This window comes from Pecten maximus, chromosome 1 (genome assembly GCF_902652985.1).
Source record: "Pecten maximus chromosome 1, xPecMax1.1, whole genome shotgun sequence".
In the NCBI taxonomy this organism is placed as follows: domain Eukaryota; kingdom Metazoa; phylum Mollusca; class Bivalvia; order Pectinida; family Pectinidae; genus Pecten; species Pecten maximus.
The window spans coordinates 6820917-6847208 of NC_047015.1; the positions used below are offsets into that span (position 1 = coordinate 6820917).

The 26292-nt window shown below is 36.2% G+C and overlaps 1 protein-coding gene across 7 annotated transcripts; it reads left to right on the forward strand.

Moving 5' to 3' along the window:
* The first annotated feature begins 20 nt into the window (after window positions 1–20).
* LOC117323452 lies at window positions 21–25176 on the forward strand. 7 transcript variants are annotated; one of them, XR_004531742.1, is made up of 10 exons: window positions 21–109; window positions 4659–4858; window positions 8673–8721; window positions 14089–14358; window positions 14863–15090; window positions 16188–16812; window positions 17067–17214; window positions 17929–18094; window positions 21609–24650; window positions 24932–25176. XR_004531742.1 is itself a non-coding variant. In XM_033878688.1 (9 exons), the coding sequence occupies exons 2-9, from the start codon at window positions 4772–4774 to the stop codon at window positions 21860–21862; spliced, it is 1827 nt and encodes a 608-aa protein (XP_033734579.1). In that variant the 5' UTR covers window positions 21–109; window positions 4659–4771; the 3' UTR covers window positions 21863–25176. The 7 variants fall into 7 exon arrangements, 1 of the variants encoding a protein (XP_033734579.1); XR_004531744.1 differs by having other exon boundaries at window positions 25012–25176; XR_004531746.1 differs by having other exon boundaries at window positions 21609–24610; window positions 24972–25176.
* Window positions 25177–26292: the final 1116 nt, after the last annotated feature.

Consider the following 26292-nt stretch of genomic DNA (forward strand, 5'->3'; position numbering starts at 1 on the left):
AACCAATCAAATTGCTCTAGGTGCCTATAGACATATGCGTAACAAAATACAGGTATAACATCGAATTTTTCTTCAATTTCTGCGGACCTTGTCAGTTGGCGAATTACGTGTAAGTATAAGGCAGAAATTATGTTATTGCTGAGACAATTATAGGCCTATCCTACGTATGTGATGGACTAACGTTAGATCTCAAAGATCGCCCGACTTGTAGGCCAAGTACTCGATCACATCACGGGTACAATTAACTGTGTGTTAGACCTACCATACAGACACTTGTGTATCTGGTAGGCCCCAATTAACACATTTGTTAAATTAACTATACGAGAATAATATTAACTCGTGTGTTAATTAGGAGATACAAGTGCTTAACTGTCCTACTAGTAATATTTTTTAATGTGCCGAATTAGCTCGCAATACCATAAATAATAGGCCTTTTATAATCCGCTCTGATATATTGGATGTAAAAAGGCTAATGACAGGCGAAACTAGTAGCTGTGGTATATCGAATAAGGTACACATTTTCATGAAATGAACTGAGCTATGCTGTTCTTATATCAGTTAAGTTGAGGTGCTTCAGTACACTTGTGCGAAACTAGTAGCTGTGGTATATCGAATAAGGTACACATTTTCATGAAATGAACTGAGCTATGCTGTTCTTATATATCAGTTAAGTTGAGGTGCTTCAGTACACTTGTGCCGAGAAAGATTTGAGAAATAACCAAACAGTTTTTTATCAATGATGAACCCCTCCAATGTTTTGATTTGATATTTGTTAAGGGATAGTTACACATTTAAAAAAAAGAAGAGATATTTCAATATTTATAAAATTATTTGAATTAGATAAAATGACCTAGTTTACAATTGGTATGTCATCAGAAACTGTAGAATTGGGAGAGCTTATCTAAAATATGGTGTTTTTTTGTGAAAAAATTACAATATCATTGTATAGGATCTATGACTTGCCAGGCGTATTTTTGTTCAAATGATCAAAATAGTGTTGTATTGATAATATATTACATGTAAAATTATATAAACCGTCTAATTTGAACTTTTTCACATTGTTTTTTACAAAAAACGCCTGGATACATAAATACTTGAATGATATCATTGTAGCTGCAAGTATGTGTATCTATAAAAATCCTGTATCTATATAAAGTCCTAAAGTCTGTAAGTATGTGTATTTGTAAAAATCCTGTATCTATCTTAAGTCCTAAAGTCTGTAAGTATCTATAAAAATCCTGTATCTATATCAAGTCCTAAAGTCTGTAGTATGTGTATCTATAAAAATCCTGTATCTATATAAGTCCTAAAGTCTGTAGTATGTGTATCTATAAAAATCCTGTATCTATCTTAAGTCCTAAAGTCTGTAGTATGTGTATCTATAAAATCCTGTATCTATATAAAGTCCTAAAGGTTGTAAGTATGTGTATCTATAAAAATCCTGTATCTATCTTAAGTCCTAAAGTCTGTAGTATGTGTATCTATAAAATCCTGTATCTATATAAAGTCCTAAAGTCTGTAAGTATCTATAAAAATCCTGTATCTATATCAAGTCCTAAAGTCTGTAAGTATGTGTATCTATAAAAATCCTGTATCTATATAAAGTCCTAAAGGTTGTAAGTATGTGTATTTGTAAAAATCCTGTATCTATATAAAGTCCTAAAGGTTGTAAGTATGTGTATTTGTAAAAATCCTGTATCTATATAAAGTCCTAAAGTCTGTAAGTATGTGTATCTATAAAAATCCTGTATCTATATAAAATCCTTAAGTCTATAAGTATGTGTATCTACAGTATTTATAGACTTTAGGATTTTATATAATTATACACATGCTTACAGACTTTAGGATTTTATATAATTATACACATACAGACTTTAGGATTTTATATAATTATACACATATTTACAGACTTTAGGATTTTATATAATTATACACATACTTACAGACTTTAGGATTTTATATAATTAAACACATACTTATAGACTTTAGGATGTTATATAATTTTCTACCACAATACCCTGTGTTATTCAACTCTGAGACCATCAGTTAATCATTACAGCTGTTGATTAACAATCTGTTTATACCACACATGGTATAAACTCTGTACGCATTTTGATTGGCTAACACAGTGAACTTTGACCGAAGCTGCAATTAGCTAAAGCTCGTGTCTTTTGTAACTTTTAAAAAATAACTTACTCGTGTGAAATAAATTCCATATCCAACAACCACTCGTTGTGTAACCTCTATATACACATACTTACAGACTAGGATTTTATATACAATGTAATTATACACATACTTACGGACGGATTTTATATAGATAGTCATACAAATACTTATATGCTTAATTAAGCATAAACTTGAATCTCTCTCATTGCATAGTTTGTTTTGTTTGTCTTTTTATACTTGTGTTACTTCCTGTTTGCAAAATAAAACAGTAGTTATGTCTTATGAATTAAAATGCTCCAGACCATTGTTCCTTAGATTCCTGTAGATTTAGATGTAGAATTAAAGTTATGTATTAAAATGCCTCAAACCATCATTCCTTAGATTCCAGTGGATTTTATTATAGAATTATAACTTGTATTTGGTTCTATAATTGTGATGTATTAAAATGCCTCAAACCATCATTCCTTAGATTCCAGTGGATTTTAATATAGAATTATAACTTGTATTTGGTTCTATAATTGTGATGTATTAAAATGCCTCAAACCATCATTCCTTAGATTCCTGTGGATTTTAATATAGAATTATAACTTGTATTTGGTTCTATAATTGTTATGAGAATAGTGTTTCCTGTGGATTTTAATATAGAATTATAACCTGTATTTGGTTCTATAATTGCAATGAGAAGAGTGTTTCCTGTGGATTTTAATATAGAATTATAACTTGTATTTGGTTCTATAATTGCAATGAGAAGAGTGTTTCCTGTGGATTTTAATATAGAATTATAACTTGTATTTGGTTCTATAACTGTTATGTATTAAAATGCCTCAGACCATTGTTCCTTAGATTCCAGTGGATTTTAATATAGAATTATAACCTGTATTTGGTTCTATAATTGTAATGAGAAGAGTGTTTCCTGTGGATTTTAATATAGAATTATAACCTGTATTTTGGTTCTATAATTGTAATGAGAAGAGTGTTTCCTGTGGATTTTAATATAGAATTATAACTTGTATTTGGTTCTATAACTGTTATGAAAATAGTGTTTCCTGTTTATGAACATTTATCGGCCACATCAGATTGAAATGACACAGTGTAAAATGTTGAAACTTTTAAATTTAATGGGATGTGTGGCTCTGTTTAGGGCTTTTTGTAAGCAAAAGTATGACTCAAACACCCTTTCTCACAACGAACTTTGAGATAACAGTGTCCACCTTTCCCTGCTGACTTCCACGTGGGATTTTGTGCACAAGTTAAATTCCTAAGCCATGCCCACATACAAAACGTAAAATTAAAAAACTGGATATCCATAATTCAAATTCCTCAATTACCTGGTGACTGAATGGGAAAAAAGACTTGTTGATAGCAAGGGAAGGTTCAAGTGAAGCTTTTCTTCCTGCAAAACTTTCTACAGAGCTCTTCTGAGGTAGTCCAGAGTGACAGACAGACCTACTGTTGTACCCTCATATTACCAGTATCACTACTGCTCACCATGCCTGTGACAACCCCCACTACGCAAAGATCATTCAGTAGTATGAAGGGTCAAATTATAACTTCGATCTACGATGACAACAGAAAGACTGTCAGCTCTGGCAACATTATACACAGGGTTTGGTTTATTAGTGTTTAATGTCCTATCAACAGTTAAGGTCCTTTATAGAAGGATGGCCTTCTCTGTGTGCGAGATGCATGCATGTGGTGAATGTGTGTGTAGTTTTGGGAGACTGCAGTATGTTCATGTTTGTCTCCTTGTGATACCGCTGAACTGATGCCGACTTTATAGTGCTACCTCACTGAAGCATTCTAATAGTTTGGCTGGCCAGCGCTGGGCAAGCCTGAGATATCCCTGTCAACGTAAGATACCGATGTTACATTCTATTAATGTGCCATTTAATTTTATATCTGTGTTTGAGCCATTTATATCCGAGTCATTTGTGTCTGAGCCATTTATGTCTGAGCCATTTATATCTGAGCCATTTATATCTAAGCCATTTAAGCCATTTATGTTTGAGCCCTTTATGTCTGAGCCATTTATATCCAAGCCATTTATATCTGTCTGATCCATTTATATCCAAGCCATTTATATCTAAGCCATTTATATATGTCTGAGCCATTATGTCTGAGCCATTTATATCCGAGCCATTTATATCTGTGTCTGATCCATTTATATCTGAGCCATTTATATCTGAGCCACTTATGTCTGAGCCATTTATGTTTGAGCCATTTATGTATGAGCAATTTGTATCTGAGCCATTTATACAATGTACCTGAGCCATTTATATCTGAGCCATTTATATCTGTGCCATTTATACCTGAGCCATTTATGTATGAGCCATTTATGTTTGAGCCGTTTATGTTTGAATCCTTTATATCTGAGCCATTTATATCTGAGCCACTTATATCTGAGCCATTTATGTCTATGTCTAAGCCATTTATGTCAGAGCTAATATCTATGTTTGCAGAAGTTGCATTACTCTTCTTTTTTTTTGCAGTCATAATCATTGCTGTGTAATTGGATCAACATCTTAAAATGTGCTGTGTTTCCTGTCATTTTGTTATCGAAAGATGATTGTTGTGTTTGAAAACAAAACCTAATACCACCACAATGAATGAAGAAAGAGAAATCAGACCTCGACCATTATTCCAAGAGCAGCTCTACTACACTAGGGGTCAAGCTTTTGTTCCTAAAAGGGTATATATCAATTGGATTTGTTAATTTGATAGCAACCAGCTTTCAGGTTTCTGTATATTCGCTGTACTTGTGAAATGGCTGGAACACTTAAAACAGGAAAAGGTGTCACCAAAACAGCAAAATACAAATATCTGGATAGTTAGACTATCAATTACCAGTGTCTAAAGAGTCAGACTATCAATTAGTGGTGATTGGATTGTCAGACTATCAATTACTGGTGACTGGATAGTCAGACTATCAATTACCAGTGTCTAGAGAGTCAGACTATCCATTAGTGGTGACTGGATAGTCAGACTATCAATTACCAGTGTCTAGAGAGTCAGACTATCAATTAGTGGTGACTGGATAGTCAGACTATCAATTAGTGGTGACTGGATAGTCAGACTATCAATTACCAGTGTCTAGAGAGCCAGACTATCAATTACTGGTGACTGAATAGTCAGACTATCAATTACTAGTGTCTAGAGAGTCAGACTATCAATTAGTGGTGACTGGATAGTCAGACTATCAATTACCAGTGTCTAGAGAGCCAGACTATCAATTAGTGGTGACTGGATAGTCAGACTATCAATTACTGGTGACTGGATAGTCAGACTATCAATTACTAGTGTCTAGAGAGTCAGACTATCAATTAGTGGTGACTGGATAGTCGGACTATCAATTTGTGGTGACTGGATAGTCAGACAATCAATTACCAGTGTCTAGAGAGTCAGACTATCAACTAGTGGTGACTGGATAGTCAGACTATCAATTACTGGTGACTGGATAATCAGACTATCAATTACCAGTGTCTAGAGAGCCAGACTATCAATTAGTGGTGACTGGATAGTCAGACTATCCATTACCAGTGTCTAGAGAGTCAGACTATCAATTAGTGGTGACTGGATAGTCAGACTATCAATTACCAGTGTCTAGAAAGTCAGACTATCAATTACCAGTGTCTAGAGAGTCAGGCTATCAATTAGTGGTGACTGGATAGTCAGACAATCAATTAGTGGTGACTGGATAGTCAGACTATTAATTACCAGTGTCTAGAGAGTCAGACTATCAATTATCAGTGTCTAGAGAGTCAGGCTATCAATTAGTGGTGACTGGATAGTCAGACTATCAATTACTGGTGACTGGATAGTCAGACTATCAATTAGTGGTGACTGGATAGTCAGACTATCAATTACCAGTGTCTAGAGAGTCAGACTATCAATTACCAGTGTCTAGAGAGTCAGACTATCAATTAGTGGTGACTGGATAGTCAGACTATCAATTAGTGGTGACTGGATAGTCAGACTATCAATTAGTGGTGACTGGATAGTCAGACTATCAATTAGTGTTGACTGGATAGTCAGACTATCAATTAGTGATGACTGGATAGTCAGACCACCAATTAGTGGTTTCTGGATAGTCAGACTGCCAATTAGTGGTGACTGGATAGTCAGACTATCAATTAATTACTAGTGACTGGATAGTCAGACTATCAATTAGTGGTGACGGGATAGTCAGACTATCAATTAGTGTTGACTGGATAGTCAGACTATCAATTAGTGATGACTGGATAGTCAGACCACCAATTAGTGGTTTCTGGATAGTCAGACTGCCAATTAGTGGTGACTGGATAGTCAGACTATCAATTAATTACTAGTGACTGGATAGTCAGACTATCAATTAGTGGTGACGGGATAGTCAGACTATCAATTAGTGTTGACTGGATAGTCAGACTATCAATTAGTGATGACTGGATAGTCAGACCACCAATTAGTGGTTTCTGGATAGTCAGACTGCCAATTAGTGGTGACTGGATAGTCAGACTATCAATTAATTACTAGTGACTGGATAGTCAGACTATCAATTAGTGTTGACTGGATAGTCAGACTATCAATTAGTGATGACTGGATAGCCAAACTGCCAATTAGTGGTGACTGGATAGTCAGACTATCAATTAGTGTTGACTGGATAGTCAGACTATCAATTAGTGATGACTGGATAGCCAAACTGCCAATTACTGGTGACTGGATAGTCAGACTATCAATTAGTGGTTACTGGATAGTTAGACTATCAATTAGTGGTGACTGGATAGTCAGACTACCAATTAGTGGTGACTGGATAGTCAGACTATCAATTAGTGGTGACTGGATAGTCAGACTATCAATTACCAGTGTCTAGAGAGTCAGACTACCAATTAGTGGTAACTGGATAGTCAGACTATCAATTAGTGGTAACTGGATAGTCAGACTATCAATTAGTGGTAACTGGATAGTTGGATAGTCAGACTATCAATTAGTGGTAACTGGATAGTCAGACTACAAATTGTAATTACAAGAATATATGAGCTGGCTCTGTTATACCCTGACCTCTCAACAACTATAGGGGTATACTTAAATCAGGTTTTCTGTCCATCTCTCTGGCCATTCGGCAGTTTACAGGAATTTGTACCAATAGATTTTCACGAAACTTGATGTTCAGCCTTATATCAATAAGATCTGAGACAAGTTTGAAATTCATGGCAATTCAGTTGTAACTTAAGGAGTTATTGCCCTTTGTAATTTCATAACCATTGGACCTTGCTTGTGCTCACTATATAACTTGCGTAAATATTAACATATTTCAATACAACTTGGTGTGTAGCCTTATATCAATAAGATCTTAGACAAAATCAACATTGAGACTTATTTGAATATAACTTACAGAGTTGTGGCCCTTTGCAGTTTTATCAGCTCACCTCCAAAGGACATGTGAGCTTATATCATGGTGCAGTGTCCATAAACTTTTCCTTTAAATTGCTGATAGTCATAAAGGACTAAATTGACTTTGAATAAATTTAGTCAGAAACATCCTTGGGGATATGGTAAACAAATTTGCATACAGAAATGTAAATGGTGACTCTAGCCCTTGTGGGGGATCGGAGGGACGGGGGCCACTATGGGAAATAGAGGTAATTCCATTAGGTTACTACTAGTCATAAACAACTTGATGGATTTTGTTCAAATTTCTTGAGAAACATGCTATGGGGGATTGTTAACAAATTGTGCATAAGTGGCCTCCCTATGGCAGGAGAGGTTCCTTCTTCATTTCTGTTGCATTGATATTGTGAATCATCGCTATTTTTTGTAAGTCAGCTGACAGTTGTTGCTCGAATGTGAGTTAAGTAGGAGTAAATCAAACTCATTGGATACTAACCTTCTAAGTAGCGTTCTTTGTAGCTAATGCAACAATGTTTATTTCACATAAGAATCTTGCATGTTGGTAAAGAATTTTTCTATCTTATTTTATTATTTATTATACCCCTGCAACAAAGTTACGTGGGGGGGGGGTTGTATGCTGGAATTGGGGGTGTCTGTCGGTCTGTACACATATCTTGTCTGGACAACTCTAAATCCATTGGGCTGATGCCAACTTTTTTTCTCTCAAAATTTTGATTGCTGTGGTAACTGGTCACTGTAAACAGGTTTTCTGATAAAAAATTTGTCCAGACAACTCCTAAACTAGTGGGCTGATTCCAATGAATTTCATACAAATATAAAGGGCCATGTATAATTGTGCATGCCACTAATTGTTTTTCTCAAAATATTATGGTTGCTATGGTAACTGGTCACTAAAAACAGGTTTTCCAATAAGAGCCATAACTTTAAGTTTGTCTGGACAACTTCTCCTTAACCAATGGGACGATTCCAAAGAAAAAAATATAAATATAAAGGATCATGTGTAGATGTGCATGCAGCTTTCTTTTTTTACTCAGAATTTTTTTTTTATAATAATTTTGTCAGAACAACTCGTAAAAATGATTCATGTTCACACACCACCATTTCATGTTACTTTTCAGAGAAAAATTACACTGAAGGAAAAGAAGGTGGGAGATTCCTTTTCTTTTTGTAAGTATGGGGGATATTCATTACACCAATATATGTTTGTAAGTATGGGGGATATTCATTACACCAATATATGTTTGTAAGTATGGGTGATATTCATTACACCAATATATGTTTGTAAGTACGGGTGATATTCATAACACCAATATATGTTTGTAAGTATGGGTGATATTCATTACACCAATATATGTTTGTAAGTATGGGGGATATTCATTACACCAATATATGTTTGTAAGTATGGGTGATATTCATTACACCAATATATGTTTGTAAGTATGGGGGATATTCATTACACCAATATATGTTTGTAAGTATGGGGGATATTCATTACACCAATATATGTTTGTAAGTATGGGGGATATAAATTACACCAATATATGTTTGTAAGTATGGGGGATATTCATTACACCAATATATGTTTGTAAGTATGGGGGATATTCATTACACCAATATATGTTTGTAAGTATGGGGGATATTCATTACACCAATATATGTTTGTAAGTATGGGTGATATTCATTACACCAATATATGTTTGTAAGTATGGGTGATATTCATTACACCAATATATGTTTGTAAGTATGGGGGATATAAATTACACCAATATATGTTTGTAAGTATGGGTGATATTCATTACACCAATATATGTTTGTAAGTATGGGTGATATTCATTACACCAATATATGTTTGTAAGTATGGGTGATATTCATTACACCAATATATGTTTGTAAGTATGGGTGATATTCATTACACCAATATAGGTTTGTAAGTATGGGTGATATTCATTACACCAATATATGTTTAGCTCACCTTGTCACCTGGACCGATGAGCTTATGACACAGCGTAAGTGTACATCGTCGGCCCATCCATTCGTCCTGTCAACATTACCTTTAAATCACTACTAGTCCTGAACGACTATATGGATTTTGATGAAATTTGGTCTGGATCATAAATGGGCAAGGGGGATCTAATATTGTATAAAAGGAGGACGTTGCTTGCTTGGGGATGGAGGAGCAGGGTCCAAAAGTGGAAATTAAGGTGAATTCTTTAAATCATTACTGGTCCTGAACGCCTGAATGTATATCTGGGCAAAGGAGATCTAATGTATAAATGAAGATTGTGCCTCCCTTGGGGCCGGAGGGGTGGGGCCCAATAGAAGAAATTGAGATAAATGATTTGAATTGTTACTTCAGTCCTGAACAACTGAATGGATTTTTATCAAACTTGGTTTGGTGCAATATTGTGGAAAGGAGATCTAATGCTGCATAAATGGAGGGCGTGGGTTCCTTTGGACTGAAGAGAAGTAACCCAATAGGGGAACTATTGCAAGAAAGACAGGAATAAGTCCACATTTATTTTGAACCATTGTTGGAAGAGGCAACAAAAAAAGTAGGAAAATAATCATAATATAACTTATATGAAAGTATTTTGCCATGATTACTGAAATATCCAGGTGATCAATGCAGACCCTCTGGGCCTCTTGTTAGTCATATTGTAGATGTAGATCAGTCGTCTGGTAGATGTAGATCAGTTGTCTGGTAGATGTAGATTGTTGTCTGGTAGACGAAGATCAGTTGTCTGGTAGATGTAGATCAGTTGTCTGGTAGATGTAGATCAGTTGTCTGGTAGATGTACATTGTTGTCTGATAGATGTACATTGTTGTCTGGTAGACGAAGATCAGTTGTCTGGTAGATGTAGATCAGTTGTCTGGTAGATATAGATCAGTTGTCTGGTAGATGTAGATCAGTTGTCTGGTAGATGTAGATTGTTGTCTGGTAGATGTAGATCAGTCTTCTGGTAGATGTAGATCAGTTGTCTGGTAGATGTAGATCAGTTGTCTGGTATATGTAGATTGTTGTCTGGTAGATGTAGATTGTTGTCTGGTAGATGTAGATCAGTCGTCTGGTAGATGTAGATTGTTGTCTGGTAAATGTAGATCAGTTGTCTGGTAGATGTTGATTGTTGTCTGGTAGATGTAGATCAGTTGTCTGGTAGATGTAGATCAGTTGTCTGGTAGATGTAGATTGTTGTCTGGTAGATGTAGATCAGTTGTCTGCTAGATGTAGATTGTTGTCTGATAGATGTAGATCAGTTGTCTGGTAGATGTAGATCAGTTGTCTGGTAGATGTAAATCAGTTGTCTGGTAGATGTAGATTGTTGTCTGGTAGATGTAAATCAGTTGTCTGGTAGATGTAGATTGTTGTCTGGTAGATGTAGATCAGTTGTCTGCTAGATGTAGATTGTTGTCTGGTAGATGTAGACTGTTGTCTGGTAGATGAAGATCAGTTGTCTTGTAGATGTAGATCAGTTGTCTGGTAGACGAAGATCAGTTGTCTGGTAGATGTAGATTGTTGTCTGGTAGATGTAGATCAGTCGTCTGGTAGATGTAGATTGTTGTCTGGTAGATGTAGATCAGTTGTCTGGTAGATGTAGATCAGTTGTCTGGTAGATGTAGATTGTTGTCTGGTAGATATAGATCAGTTGTCTGGTAGATGTAGATCAGTCGTCTGATAGATGTAGATTGTTTCCTGGTAGACGAAGATCAGTTTTCTGGTAGATGTAGATGAGTTGTCTGGTAGACGAAGATCAGTTGTCTGGTAGATGTAGATCAGTTGTCTGGTAGATGTAGATTGTTGTCTGGTAGTCTGGTAGATGTAGATCAGTTGTCTGGTAGATGTAGATTGTTGTCTGGTAGATGTAGATCAGTTGTCTGGTAGATGTAGATCAGTTGTCTGGTAGATGTAGATTGTTGTCTGATAGATGTAGATCAGTTGTCTGGTAGATGTAGATCAGTTGTCTGGTAGATGTAGATTGTTGTCTGATAGATGTAGATCAGTTGTCTGGTAGATGTAGATCAGTTGTCTGGTAGATGTAGATCAGTTGTCTGGTAGATGTAGATTGTTGTCTGGTAGATGTAGATTGTTGTCTGGTAGATGTAGATCAGTTGTCTGGTAGATGTAGATTGTTGTCTGGTAGATGTAGATCAGTTGTCTGGTAGATGTAGATTGTTGTCTGGTAGATGTAGATTGTTGTCTGGTAGATGTAGATCAGTTGTCTGGTAGATGTAGATCTGTTGTCTGGTAGATGTAGATCAGTTGTCTGGTAGATGTAGATCAGTTGTCTGGTAGATGTAGATCAGTTGTCTGGTAGATGTAGATTGTTGTCTGACAGATGTAGATCAGTTGTCTGGTAGATGTAGATCAGTTGTCTGGTAGATGTAGATCAGTTGTCTGGTAGATGTAGATTGTTGTCTGATAGATGTAGATCAGTTGTCTGGTAGATGTAGGTCAGTTGTCTGGTAGATGTAGATCAGTCGTCTGGTAGATGTAGATCAGTCGTCTGGTAGATGTAGATCAGTTGTCTGGTATATGTAGATCAGTTGTCTGGTAGATGTAGATCAGTTGTCTGGTAGATGTAGATCAGTTGTCTGGTAGATGTAGATTGTTGTCTGGTAGATGTAGATTGTTGTCTGGTAGATGTAGATCAGTCGTCTGGTAGATGTAGATCAGTTGTCTGGTAGATGTTGATCAGTTGTCTGGTAGATGTAGATTGTTGTCTGGTAGATGTAGATCAGTCGTCTGGTAGATATAGATTGTTGTCTGGTAGATGTAGAACATGTAGAGTTGTCTGGTAGATGTAGATTGTTGTCTGGTAGATGTAGATTGTTGTCTGGTAGATGTAGATTGTTGTCTGGTAGATGTAGATCAGTCGTCTGGTAGATGTAGATTGTTGTCTGGTAGATGTAGATCAGTTGTCTGGTAGATGTAGATCAGTTGTCTGGTAGATGTTGATCAGTTGTCTGGTAGATGTAGATTGTTGTCTGGTAGATGTAGATCAGTCGTCTGGTAGATGTAGATTGTTGTCTGGTAGATGTAGATCAGTCGTCTGGTAGATGTAGATTGTTGTCTGGTAGATGTAGATCAGTTGTCTGGTAGATGTAGATCAGTTGTCTGGTAGATGTAGACTGTTGTCTTGTAGATGTAGATCAGTTGTCTGGTAGATGTAGATTGTTGTCTGGTAGATGTAGATCAGTTGTCTGGTAGATATAGATTGTTGTCTGGTAGATGTAGATTGTTGTCTGGTAGATGTAGATCAGTCGTCTGGTAGATGTAGATTGTTGTCTGGTAGATGTAGATCAGTCATCTGGTAGATGTAGATTGTTGTCTGGTAGATGTAGATTGTTGTCTGGTAGATGTAGATCAGTTGTCTGGTAGATATAGAACAGTTGTCTGGTAAATGTAGATTGTTGTCTGGTAGATGTAGATCAGTTGTCTGGTAGATGTAGATCAGTCGTCTGGTAGATGTAGATCAGTTGTCTGGTAGATGTAGATCAGTTGTCTGGTAGATGTAGATTAGTCGTCTGGTAGATGTAGATTGTTGTCTGGTAGATGTAGATTGTTGTCTGGTAGATGTAGATCAGTTGTCTGGTAGACGTAGATCAGTTGTCTGGTAGATGTAGATCAGTTGTCTGGTAGATGTAGATTGTTGTCTGGTAAATGTAGATTGTTGTCTGGTAGATGTAGATCAGTTGTCTGGTAGATGTAGATCAGTTGTCTGGTAGATGTAGATCAGTTGTCTGGTAGATGTAGATCAGTTGTCTGGTAGATGTAGATCAGTCGTCTGGTAGATGTAGATTGTTGTCTGGTAGATGTAGATTGTTGTCTGGTAGATGTAGATCAGTTGTCTGGTAGATGTAGATCAGTTGTCTGGTAGATGTAGATCAGTTGTCTGGTAGACGAAGATCAGTTGTCTGGTAGATGTAGATTGTTGTCTGGTAGATGTAGATTGTTGTCTGGTAGATGTAGATCAGTTGTCTGGTAGATGTTGATCAGTTGTCTGGTAGATGTAGATTGTTGTCTGGTAGATGTAGATTGTTGTCTGGTAGATGTAGATCAGTTGTCTGGTAGATGTAGATCAGTTGTCTGGTAGATGTAGATCAGTTGTCTTGTAGATGTAGATCAGTCGTCTGGTAGATGTAGATTGTTGTCTGGTAGATGTAGATTGTTGTCTGGTAGATGTAGATCAGTTGTCTGGTAGATGTAGATCAGTTGTCTGGTAGATGAAGATTGTTGTCTGGTAGATATAGAACATGTACAGTTGTCTGGTAGACGTAGATCAGTTGTCTGGTAGATGTAGATCAGTTGTCTGGTAGATGTAGATTGTTGTCTGGTAGATGTAGATCAGTCGTCTGGTAGATGTAGATCAGTTGTCTGGTAGATGTAGATCAGTTGTCTGGTAGATGTAGATCAGTTGTCTGGTAGATGTAGATCAGTTGTCTGGTAGATGTAGATCAGTTGTCTGGTAGATGTAGATCAGTCGTCTGGTAGATGTAGAATTCATCATTTATGATATATATATTATACTTTACAGTCAGGCTTGCTGATGTTCTGTTTCAACCAGAAGAGTTATGTTTTTTGGAGAAAGATGAACTTGAGATTAAAGTTCCAAGTCCTGTTCAGCACTTTTGTGGAACTGTCAGAAAACAATGGCAGCGCAAGCGTTTCCATTCCCTGTGTGTTTTGACTTATGATATTCAGGAAAAGACTTCAACTGTTCAGAGGTTTTATGAAGAATCCAGCTCTGGAGAAATTTGCCTCAAGAAAATAACAACACTGAAAAAAAACCTTGAATCAATTTTAGGTAAGAAAAATTGAAAAATCAAACTGATGTACATTTCCTACATTGTTGTAGAAACAACAATTTATGAACAAAAGTCTCAAATCGAATATATGAATACAACTTTTATTTATTTTTATTGTATTGGTTAAATGGGTTATAACGGCTGTGGCATTTGATTAGACTTGATTTAGAGGCAGGTAAATTGGTAGTTACGTAATTAGCTTGGCAGGTGAAGCTGTTAGCTGAGCCCATGAAACTGAAGGAATAAAGCTTACACAATGCAGTAAGATGCCCAGATTGAAGATGTGTTTGATAGGAAGAATTAAATTCTAAACAAATTCAACTTGATGATTCTTTTTCATGTTAGGTCATTTTTGGACAGAATTGTTTTATTTATATTCTTCTACTAGACAAGCAATGCTGTTTTCCTATTGTTCTTATAGTTCTTTGTTGTCCTATTATTTGTTCCTTTCTAGGGCCATGCTTTTATAGTTCTTTGTTGTCCTATTATTTGTTCCTTTCTAGGGCCATGCTTTTCTTGGTTTGTGGACTCTGTGGAAGGTGAAGGATTTGGAAATTCAGAAAAATTAAGACTTTTGCTCACATCACAAAACCTTTGTATAGTGGATCAAAAACTGCAGATTCTCTACTTCCATCAAATACATAGAAACAACCCAGATATCACAGTGACTTACAACGATGAGAGCAAAGTGCTAGAAATGAACTTCAAGCAGATGTGTTTGTGGTCTAACAGTAAGAATCAGATATCAACTAGCAGTTCAGTCCTGTGTTGACTGATGTACACACCTGTAATTTACAATCAGATATCAACTAGCAGTTCAGTCCTGTGTTGACTGATGTACACACCTGTAATTACAATCAGATATCAACTAGCAGTTCAGTCCTGTGTTGACTGATGTACACACCTGTAATTTACAATCAGATATCAACTAGCAGTTCAGTCCTGTGTTGACTGATGTACACACCTGTAATTTACAATCAGATATCAACTAGCAGTTCAGTCCTGTGTTGACTGATGTACACACCTGTAATTTACAATCAGATATCAGCTAGCAGTTCAGTCCTGTGTTGACTGATGTACACACCTGTAATTTACAATCAGATATCAGCTAGCAGTTCAGTCCTGTGTTGACTGATGTACACACCTGTAATTTACAATCAGATATCAACTAGCAGTTCAGTCCTGTGTTGACTGATGTACACACCTGTAATTTACAATCAGATATCAACTAGCAGTTCAGTCCTGTGTTGACTGATGTACACACCTGTAATTTACAATCAGATATCAACTAGCAGTTCAGTCCTGTGTTGACTGATGTACACACCTGTAATTTACAATCAGATATCAACTAGCAGTTCAGTCCTGTGTTGACTGATGTACACACCTGTAATTTACAATCAGATATCAACTAGCAGTTCAGTCCTGTGTTGACTGATGTACACACCTGTAATTTACAATGCTCTATTTCATTCTTATTGCACATTTATTGAAAGTGAAAAGATTTGTCTTTTTTCATTTCACACCAATTCAAAATAAAAAAAAAATACAAAGACATATACCAAATGAAGAAAGTTTAATGATCACTTAACATCAATTAAATAAAATGTGTGATTATCCAGGCCATAGTTGTTACATAGAAAATTTACATTAAATGTGTTTGTGTCTTGGTTTACTCTTTGCCAAGATTTTCGCCGATATCGACTCGGATAGTTCGAACTCATGCTTATTTTTTTAAGCATTACTTTATATGATTCAAACAGATTCATTAATATTTATATAGTTTTGTTCAAACTGACCAAAGGTTTACCATATATGTTTGTCATTACAGATTTTCATACGTCAGTTTGTATAAGAGTGCGGACAGGGCTTGGTGAGGAAATCAAGAGTAAGTTGGAGGGAATTTCTCTTGGAAGGCTGCCAGCCACAAGGCGTGTCCTCAACTGGATCATTGACACTCTTGGAATACCTAGCAATGAAGAAGATCTGGAAATCTGTGAAGATGACATTTCTCCACCATTGCCACATCTTCCAAACATACATGTTACACTCCCCAATCCATGTCCATTTAGAGGAGCAGTCGAGAATGAGGACTGTACTCAATCAGTCTGTATTCCCAAACTTATCCCTCCTCGAAGGACACCTTTGTTACGAGCAGAGAGTATGAATGACTTGTATTTAACACCCACAGGGAATTACAAAAGTCATGTGTATGTAAATGAGGAATATCGTAAGGCTCACTCCAAGAGTGCACATGAAGACGGAAGCTACTCTAGTATATACTACTGTAACACAGGTTGGATACAGTGTCAATATCCCTCTAGTTTCTTCAGGAATAGCCGACATAGTCGACTAAGCTCGGAGTTTGGTGATGTAGACTTTATAGCTATGAAAAATCATGAGCAGTGGTTTGATAAGAGTTTCAAAAGACGAAGTATGGACAAAGTTTACTCAAGGTTGGTCCTCCGTGATATGTATTGTATTATTGTAAATTTGTGTCCTGGTTGCTGTCTCCAGCATGACATCACCTATAATATTAAGGTCTTTAGAATATAGTTGTTATCATCATTTTATTCACATAATCACTTCCAGGACAGTTGTAGAAATTATTACAAGTTTTAACGAATGGAGTAAAATTTTGATTATTGACAGGCATATTCGTATGACTATTAGTTCCTTTGGTATGATCTTTCACTCTTAATTTTTGAAGACTTGACGAGAATTCAACAAGAATGAAAGAAGTTTGGAATCCTCCTGAACACTGCCCTTTGAATATCCCCTTGGATGACTGCCCTTTGAATATCCCCTTGGATGAGCCGTCATGTGGAAGGAGAGATGATGTGTACTGGAACACAGAAGTAAGTCTAGGAGCAGGCATGTAGCTAGCTGATCTTAAATCGTTTCATGATAATATGTGTGAAACATTCTAAATCTTAAGATAACTTATAAAGAACTCTAAAGCCTAGATTGTAACAAGACATGTAATTATCTCGTTGATGAGGATTCTGAAAGGCTAGCAAAAATTCATGATCTTAACTTGCATCCCAGTTCTTGGCATCATATCTAATTTAAATATTTTTTTCCTTTTTGTTGTATGCAATACATTGTGTGTCTTGCGTAAACTTTTATTTTCAAATCTCTACCCCTCTTTAACACCAAAGTGGATTTCAACCAAATTTGGTCTGAAACATCATTTGGGGAAGGCAATCATGTTTATATAAACGAGGCTGGTTGCACCACTGGGAACAGAGGGGTGGGGCCCCTAAAGGGAAACTTGAATGAAATTTTCCTTTAAAACGCTACTCCTCCATAATGTCTATATAGATCACAAACAAATTTGGTCTGTGAAACATCACTGGCTGAGGACAGACAATTTATATAAACAAGGCTGGTTCAGTCCTTTGGGATGGAGGGACATGTCCCTTCTGTAAGTCTTTTACAGATGACCGTTCAGGCCCTTGGGCCTCTTGTTCATTACTGTATGGTCTAGTAATAGCAGGTTTATTGTTTAGACTGTTAGATATTATGATAAGAAGTGACTGTAATTCATTGTTTACACATCATGTTTACAGTTGTGTCTGTGTATTCACGGAGCTTTCGAGTCCAAGCTAAGTAAGGCAGACCTGATGATAGCCTTAGATGTGACGTGGGAACAACTTCTAGCTCTTTTCATTCACCTTGACGTGAACACCTTCCATATTCAGGCCAGGGACTGGAAGGACTTTGCAGGATTGCTCGGTACTTGTAACTCAGTCACACAGTTTCCTCTAGCCACTGGTGCTTCAAAACAGTTTAATTTCAAATCATACTTTTTTGTTCATTTAACCTGGCTACATACCATCAATATAATGGATTTGACACTTCTGCTGATATAATAGTGAATTTATTTAAGGTGGAGTTTATCATAGGAAACAAGCAACAATTTTTAATATTATATACAGCTGTATTATAATTGAAGAGGCCTGCTTACAGAAGTTCTGCTCCGTTATATGTATTAAGCCTATGTTTCACCACTGTGGACACGATGAATGTGTCATGTCAGATAGTGTTAATTGTTAGTTATGATGTTACTTCATTATGAGTATTCTTACCCCAACATATGATACCAGACCAATCTGATGTCACAGCAAAACCAACAATGACCTCTGTAACACAGAAATGTACAGGGCATACAACTCTAAGTTACATTACATGAACGTAACTGTATACAGTCAAACCTCGATGATTCGAACTTCGTTGATTCGAATTTCTCGCTGTATCGAACTTTTTGCTTGGTCCCGAATTTCCTCACTATATAACGCTACTACGAACCTATGCATGATTCAAATTTTTATAAATCGAAGTTTTCGATGTATCGAACTTTTTTCATGGCCCGTTAGCTATGATGTCATAGGTAATTGACATCTCATGATTCGAACAAAAGTTTACCTGTACTGACCACTGGACAGGTGTTGGCGTGACCCCCGCGGCAAGATTTCACACTTCTCCCCTAGATGCCCTGACTGACAATAGGGATAACGATAGCGTGTGTTGTCACTTCCTATCATGGGGTTAATTAATAATCAGACCAAATTGATAGATAAAAGTTGTATTTAGAAGCCATAACATTTAATCACTCCGGTAAAACATTTCGGTAGTAGTCTCTGATAATCTTCGCCGCCATTGAAATCAGCGGTCGGTGAGTAAATTTTACGGAACTATAAAACAAGCGGACCAATTTTAAACACAAACAATTGGCGATGTCTTCACTCATAAATGTCACATTGCAAACTTATACATAAATATCCAAGTAAATCGATTATTTGTCATTCAATCATGCATTCTCCAACCGATCGGCATTCCGTATTTTATATGCACATAACGTAACCGCACGTGTCTTTAGCAGAAAAGCCTAACGACTTACGTAAGCTTCTTTTGCTTTATCTGTTAAACGCGATATAAGTGTTTTGTAACCGATACATAGTTTGTTTAATTAATAAAATGCTTAGGTATAATTAATGAAAAGTGTTTTTATTTTGTTGTGTTTAAGGTATAAATTAACTTTTGAGCCTGACAGGCGACGATCATCACGAAGACACTGAGGACATGTAACGTTAACATACATGTATATGGTCATTATCAAGAAAACATCGATCTATTGTCAACCATGAATAATTCGAAGTCCCGCTGTTTCGAAGTTTTTCTGTTAGTCCCTTGAACTTCGAAACATCGAAGTTTGACTGTACATGTAACAAGCTTGGCAATAGATCATGATATAGAGCTGAATGATATAGCTCTGTTACTGCTTCTGCAGTTATTCTATGTCCAGTATTTATTAGGGTCCCACATTGAAGATACCGTGCTCTATAGTAATTGCTCTGTCTAACTGTCCGTCCGTCTACCGGCTATAACTTTGGTATTCATTGACCAATTCACCTTGGTCAAAAGGTTCAGTTCACAAAAATGCTCACTTACTTAAAAAGATTGGTCAAAGATCAAGGTCATCAGGTTCAAATGTCAATGTCAAATTTGTGCATCTTTTCACCAATTAACATTTTGTTATTACATGATGAAGCAAAGTTGTTCAGAATAAAACAAGGAGAATTTTGACCGAAAGACAAGGTCACTGTCAAATGTCAAGGTCAAACTTTGTAGCGTTTTGCTTATGAACATTTTATTGTGACAGTCTGAAGCAATGTTTGTTAGAATTAAACAAGGCTTAACTGAGGAAAGGCCAGTCACAGGGTCAAAGGTCAAGGTGAAATTTTGTAGCATTTCACTGAGGAACATTTCGTTATGACACTATGAAGCAATGTTGGTTAGATTTCAACAAGGGTAATTGACCAAATGTCAAGGTCACTGGGTCAAAAGTCAAGGTCAAATTTTGTATCTTTTCACTGATGAACTTTCTGTTATGACATAAAGCAAAGTCCGTTGAAATTTAACATGGAATTAACTGATATAAAGTCGAGGTCACTGGGTCAGTGTGAAGGTGAAATTTTGTATCTTTTTAGTAATGAACATTTTGATATGTTATAATGAAGCAAAATTCGTCAAAACTAAACAAGGAGTCAATTTTGATGGGGGAAAGGTTTGAAACTGAGATTGCACCAGTATTTACATTTCTGTTAGCCCAGCAAATAAGGAGATGGAAGGAAAGAGTCACATCATAGTAAATGTGAAATGTATATTTTACTTTCTTGTGATTGTTTTTTTAAAGTCCACATGTCTAACATTAACTTCAGCTATATTGGCAGATATTTTATTGATGATTCTGGGGGATATATTGCCAAAATACAGGGCCCCAGCTGACCTGTCGGTGTTCTAATTACTTTTTAGCCCACCATTTCAGATGGTGTGCTTTTGAAATCGCCCTGCGTCTGTGGTCCTTAGTCTGTGGTCCATCTGTCGTCTGTCTGTCCGAAAACAATCCTTATTATCGCTATTTCTTGAAAAGTACTGAAGGGATATTCCTCAATCTTCATGTAGGTTCCCCTTGGTCCTAGTTATTCCAAATGAATTTAGATTTTTGGTCAGAAAAACAACATGGCTGATAGATGGCTATCTTGGAGTTTGTTATTATTGCTATTTCTTGAAAAAGACTAGAGTGATATTCCTCAATCTTCATGTCTACGTTACCCTTGGTCTCTAGTTGTTTATTATTGGAAAAAAAATGACTGACAGGCGGCCATTTTTTTGAGGATTGAAGGTTATTATCACTATTTCTTGAAAAGTACTGGAGTGATATTCCTCAAACTTCATGTGTAGGTTACCCTTGGTCCCTAGTTGTTTTTTATCAGATAAAAATGACTGACAGTTGACCATCTTGGAACTTGAGAATTGAAGTTTGTTATCTCTATTTCTTGAAAAGTACCCCAGATGGAAAATTTCAAACATCATGAGTAGGTTCGCCTTGGTCCTTAAATGTGCCAATGTATTTTTAATAGATCTTTGTTCAGGAAAACAAAAGGACTACTCATAGCCATCTTGGATTTTAAGAATTGAAGTTTGTTATCACTTTATTCTTGAAAAGAAGTAATGGGATATGTTTCTCAAACTTCACAGGGGTTCCACTTGTTCTTGTTATGAGATTATTAAGAAATAAAGAAGAAAGAAGGGAAAAATAGAGAGAAAATCAGTCTGATTTAAAGCCAATAAAGATCTTTCAATGGTTGATGCCAAGTTCCCTCTGGGATATCTTGTTATTTTTTTTAATAGAATTTGTATTAAGATCTGTAAATTGTTTAATTTTTGCTCAATCTGTTTTATTCAGACCTCACCTTGCGAGATATTGAAATCATCCAGCATTTCTGCTACACCTATCGCGAGTGGCCAATGTTCATCCTGCTGTCCTATTGGATGCTGTTGTCAAGAAAGCCAGGTGGGGCACTGCCTTTATGCTGTCACACAGAGCTCAGATATATATTGGAAAGACTGGGGCGACAGGATTTACTGAAATTTCTCACCACCAGAAACACCAACGAACACATTCAACTGGCACAGGAAAATGAAGACACTCCTTTTTAGCACTGTAATGATCAACAAATCATGACCAGCAAAGTTAATATTGTATATTATGAAATATTTCTTTATTTCATTTTCGACAAAAATGAATATTAAACAAGCTTGGGTACAATTATATTCTCGACTTTGAGGAACAGTTGGTGTAACGAGAATGATTAGTATATGTCTCGCATGCCCATCTTAATGTCTCAAAGTCCAATCATCGAAAAAACTGTAAGGGATGGCCTTGAACAGATATTAGTATACTCCAGGTTTGGTTATGACAGCACATGTACTTAGACATTAATTTCAACCTTATGCTAAACAGAAAAAAACTTTTATTAACAGTAAACTGTAGATGAAATTCAGAATCTGAAATGTGTGTTAGGATGTCCATGGATGTATAGATATCAGTATAAATGTGTGTTAGGATGTCCATGGATGTATAGATATCAGTATAAATGTGTGTTAGGATGTCCATGGATGTATAGATATCAGTATAAATGTGTGTTAGGATGTCCATGGATGTATAGATATAAGTATAAATGTGTGTTAGGATGTCCATGGATGTATAGATATCAGTATAAATGTGTGTTAGGATGTCCATGGATGTATAGATATCAGTATAAATGTGTGTTAGGATGTCCATGGATGTATAGATATAAGTATAATGTGTGTTAGGATGTCCATGGATGTGTAGATATCAGTATAAATGTATGTTAGGATGTCCATGGATGTATAGATATCAGTATAAATGTGTGTTAGGATGTCCATGGATGTATAGATATCAGTATAAATGTGTGTTAGGATGTCCATGGATGTATAGATATCAGTATAAATGTGTGTTAGGATGTCCATGGATGTATAGATATCAGTATAAATGTGTGTTAGGATGTCCATGGATGTATAGATATCAGTATAAATGTGTGTTAAGATGTCCATGGATGTGTAGATATAAGTATAAATGTGTGTTAGAATGTACATGGATGTATAGATATCAGTATAAATGTGTGTTAGGATTTCCATGGATGTGTAGATATAAGTATAAATGTGTGTTAGGATGTCCATGGATGTATAGATATCAGTATAAATGTGTGTTAGGATGTCCATGGATGTATAGATATCAGTATAAATGTGTGTTAGGATGCTCATGGATTTATAGATATCAGTATAAATGTGTGTTAGGATGTCCATGGATGTGTAGATATAAGTATAAATGTGTGTAAGGATGTCCATGGATGTATAGATATCAGTATAAATGTATGTTAGGATGTCCATGGATGTGTAGATATAAGTATAAATGTCCATGGATGTGTAGATATAAGTATAAATGTGTGTTAGGATGCCCATGGATGTATAGATATCAGTATAAATGTATGTTAGGATGTCCATGGATGTGTAGATATCAGTATAAATGTGTGTTAGGATGTCCATGGATGTATAGATATAAGTATAAATGTGTGTTAGGATGTCCATGGATGTATAGATATCAGTATAAATGTGTGTTAGGATGTCCATGGATGTGTAGATATCAGTATAAATGTGTGTTAGGATGTCCATGGATGTATAGATATAAGTATAAATGTGTGTTAGGATGCCCATGGATGTATAGATATCAGTATAAATGTGTGTTAGGATGTCCATGGATGTATAGATATCAGTTTAAATGTGTGTTAGGATGCCCATGGATGTATAGATATCAGTATAAATGTGTGTTAGGATGCCCATGGATGTATAGATATAAGTATTAATGTGTGTTAGGATGTCCATGGATGTGTAGATATCAGTATAAATGTGTGTTAGGATGTCCATGGATGTGTAGATATAAGTATAAATGTGTGTAAGGATGTCCATGGATGTATAGATATAAGTATAAATGTGTGTTATGATGCCTATTGATGCACAGGTATAAGTATAAATGCGTTACACAATCAAATCGACTGTCAGTTATAGTTTAAAATCATAATAGAAACAATGTCATGTCCTGAGGTCAATTGCATATACATATAAAACAGGTTTGGTTATAATCACGTGTTATATTACTGAACATCTTGGAGTTTAACCCAAATGTTGACACCATCACACCGAAAAGATAAGTGATGTTTCACTCCACGAATCTGTAACACACGAGACAAAACTCATGATATCAAACCACAAGGACTTTTCACAAATAACAAACTCCATGTCCATTATATGTATCAAGGGTAGTAATTTTAAAGAAGTGAACTTAAATTACTGTCTGATAATGGTGATACAGATGGACAGAATGATCTTCCAAAGAATTTCTCAGATAATGATATTGGTTCGTATAATGTTAATCAATGGTGCTCTTGTTGAGATGTGACGAACCACCGTTGTGTTATCTGCAGTTCTGCACTGTCCATCTTCCACTTTGTTTATTAGTCTTGCTGTCAAATAGAAGCTAATGTAAGTTATATATACCTAAGAGTTTTAAAAGCTTTCTGAAGAGCCTGATTTAATTAGCCCATCAGGTTTTACTGCCATACAATACAGAGTGGCTGCCCCTGACAGGATTTACTGCCACACAATACAGGGTGGCTGCCCCTGACAGGTTTTATTGGTATACAATACAGGGTGGCTGTCCCTGACAGGATTTATTGGTATACAATACAGGGTGGCTGTCCCTGACAGGATTTACTGCCACACAATACAGGGTGGCTGCCCCCGACAGGATTTACTGCCACACAATACAGGGTGGCTGCCCCTAACAGGTTTTATTGGTATACAATACAGGGTGGCTGCCCCTAACAGGTTTTATTGGTATACAATACAGGGTGGCTGCCATCGACAGGTTTTATTTTTTATACAATACAGGGTGGCTGCCATCGACAGGATTTAATGCCACACAATACAGGGTGGCTGTCCCTGACAGGTTTTATTGGTATACAATACAGGGTGGCTTCCCCTAACAGGTTTTATTGGTATACAATACAGGGTGGCTGTCCCTGACAGGTTTTATTGGTATACAATACAGGGTGGCTTCCCCTAACAGGTTTTATTGGTATACAATACAGGGTGGCTGCCATCGACAGGTTTTATTGGTATACAATACAAGGTGGCTGCCCCTAACAGGTTTTATTGGTATACAATACAGGGTGGCTGCCCCTAACAGGTTTTATTAGTATACAATACAGGGTGGCTGCCATCGACAGGTTAAATTGATATAAAAAAAGTACATTCATTATCTGATTTACATTTGTCACCTTATTTATCTGTGTTTGTTGTCATCATATAACATCTGTTTTCAATTTATCAACTTTATTATCTCTTACAAATGTTATAGATTATTTTCTAATAAAAATTCATCCTATTATGTATATCTGTCTTTTGGTTGTTGATTTTAATAACAACAAATAGCAAATAAATATGTACCTCTAATTGGCTTAAAATCATGTCCATTAGCCTTAACACACAATACACAGAATTTGTTGTAGTGCAACAAAGATGAAAGGGGAATGATCGATGAGGACGATAGAAAAAACAAGACAATTCAGTGAACTAATCCCTTATGGCATATGAAATTATATACCAATAATGCACAGATAATGAATTTATGTTGGAACTAATTCTATACATAGATTATTTGACAGACCTCCAAATCAAAATACCAGTTGGTGGTATTAATATAAATGAATATATAAATACATGTAACTAAATCTGAGTAGGCAATATCAGAAGTTCAATGTAAGTGAACCCAAATAAGGTGAACCTCTGTCACAAGTAAGAAGTTCCAGAGAGAAGAGCAGGCCTCAACACTTTTCCTCTCATGTAAGTGAAAAGTCAAAATGTAGGTTCATCTAGGCGAACCCATGACCCAAGTATGAAGTAGTAGTGACAAATAGTACATGTAGGAGATAGAGCCAGGAAAACCTCTTTGTTATTGGCAAGGTTAAAAAATATAAGTCATAGTGATCTACTTTTGGTATATTACACACTGCCTCACCTAGGTGAACCCATGACCCCAGTATGAAGTACCAGTGACAGTGACAAGTTTATGTATTATGCCATGTCGCAGCATCTGTTGTTCATTGTCTGTCAACTTAACACTACTAGTCATGAACCACTGAGCAGATTTCAACCAAGTTTGGTGTGTAGTATCCTTGAGTGAAGAAAAATCAACTTGTGAAAATGGTAGGCCTGAAATGAGGAGCCAAACAAACACATTCACCTAATAGGTTAAAATCCTTTGTGGGAATGAAAGGACTTGGTCCTTATTTTGTGTGGAGCACCAAGGGGAACCAATTTTGTATAAATAGTAGGTCTGATCTTCCAGGGACCTGGGTTGGGACCCTATAAGGGAAATTAAGCAAATTCTTTAAAAAGCCTTCATCTGTAGAAATGTAGTGTTTCCCCATATTTACTGCCATATCCAGATGAGTGATACAGGCCCTCTGGGCCTCATGTTCTTTGATGTTGAGATAGAACCCAGACAA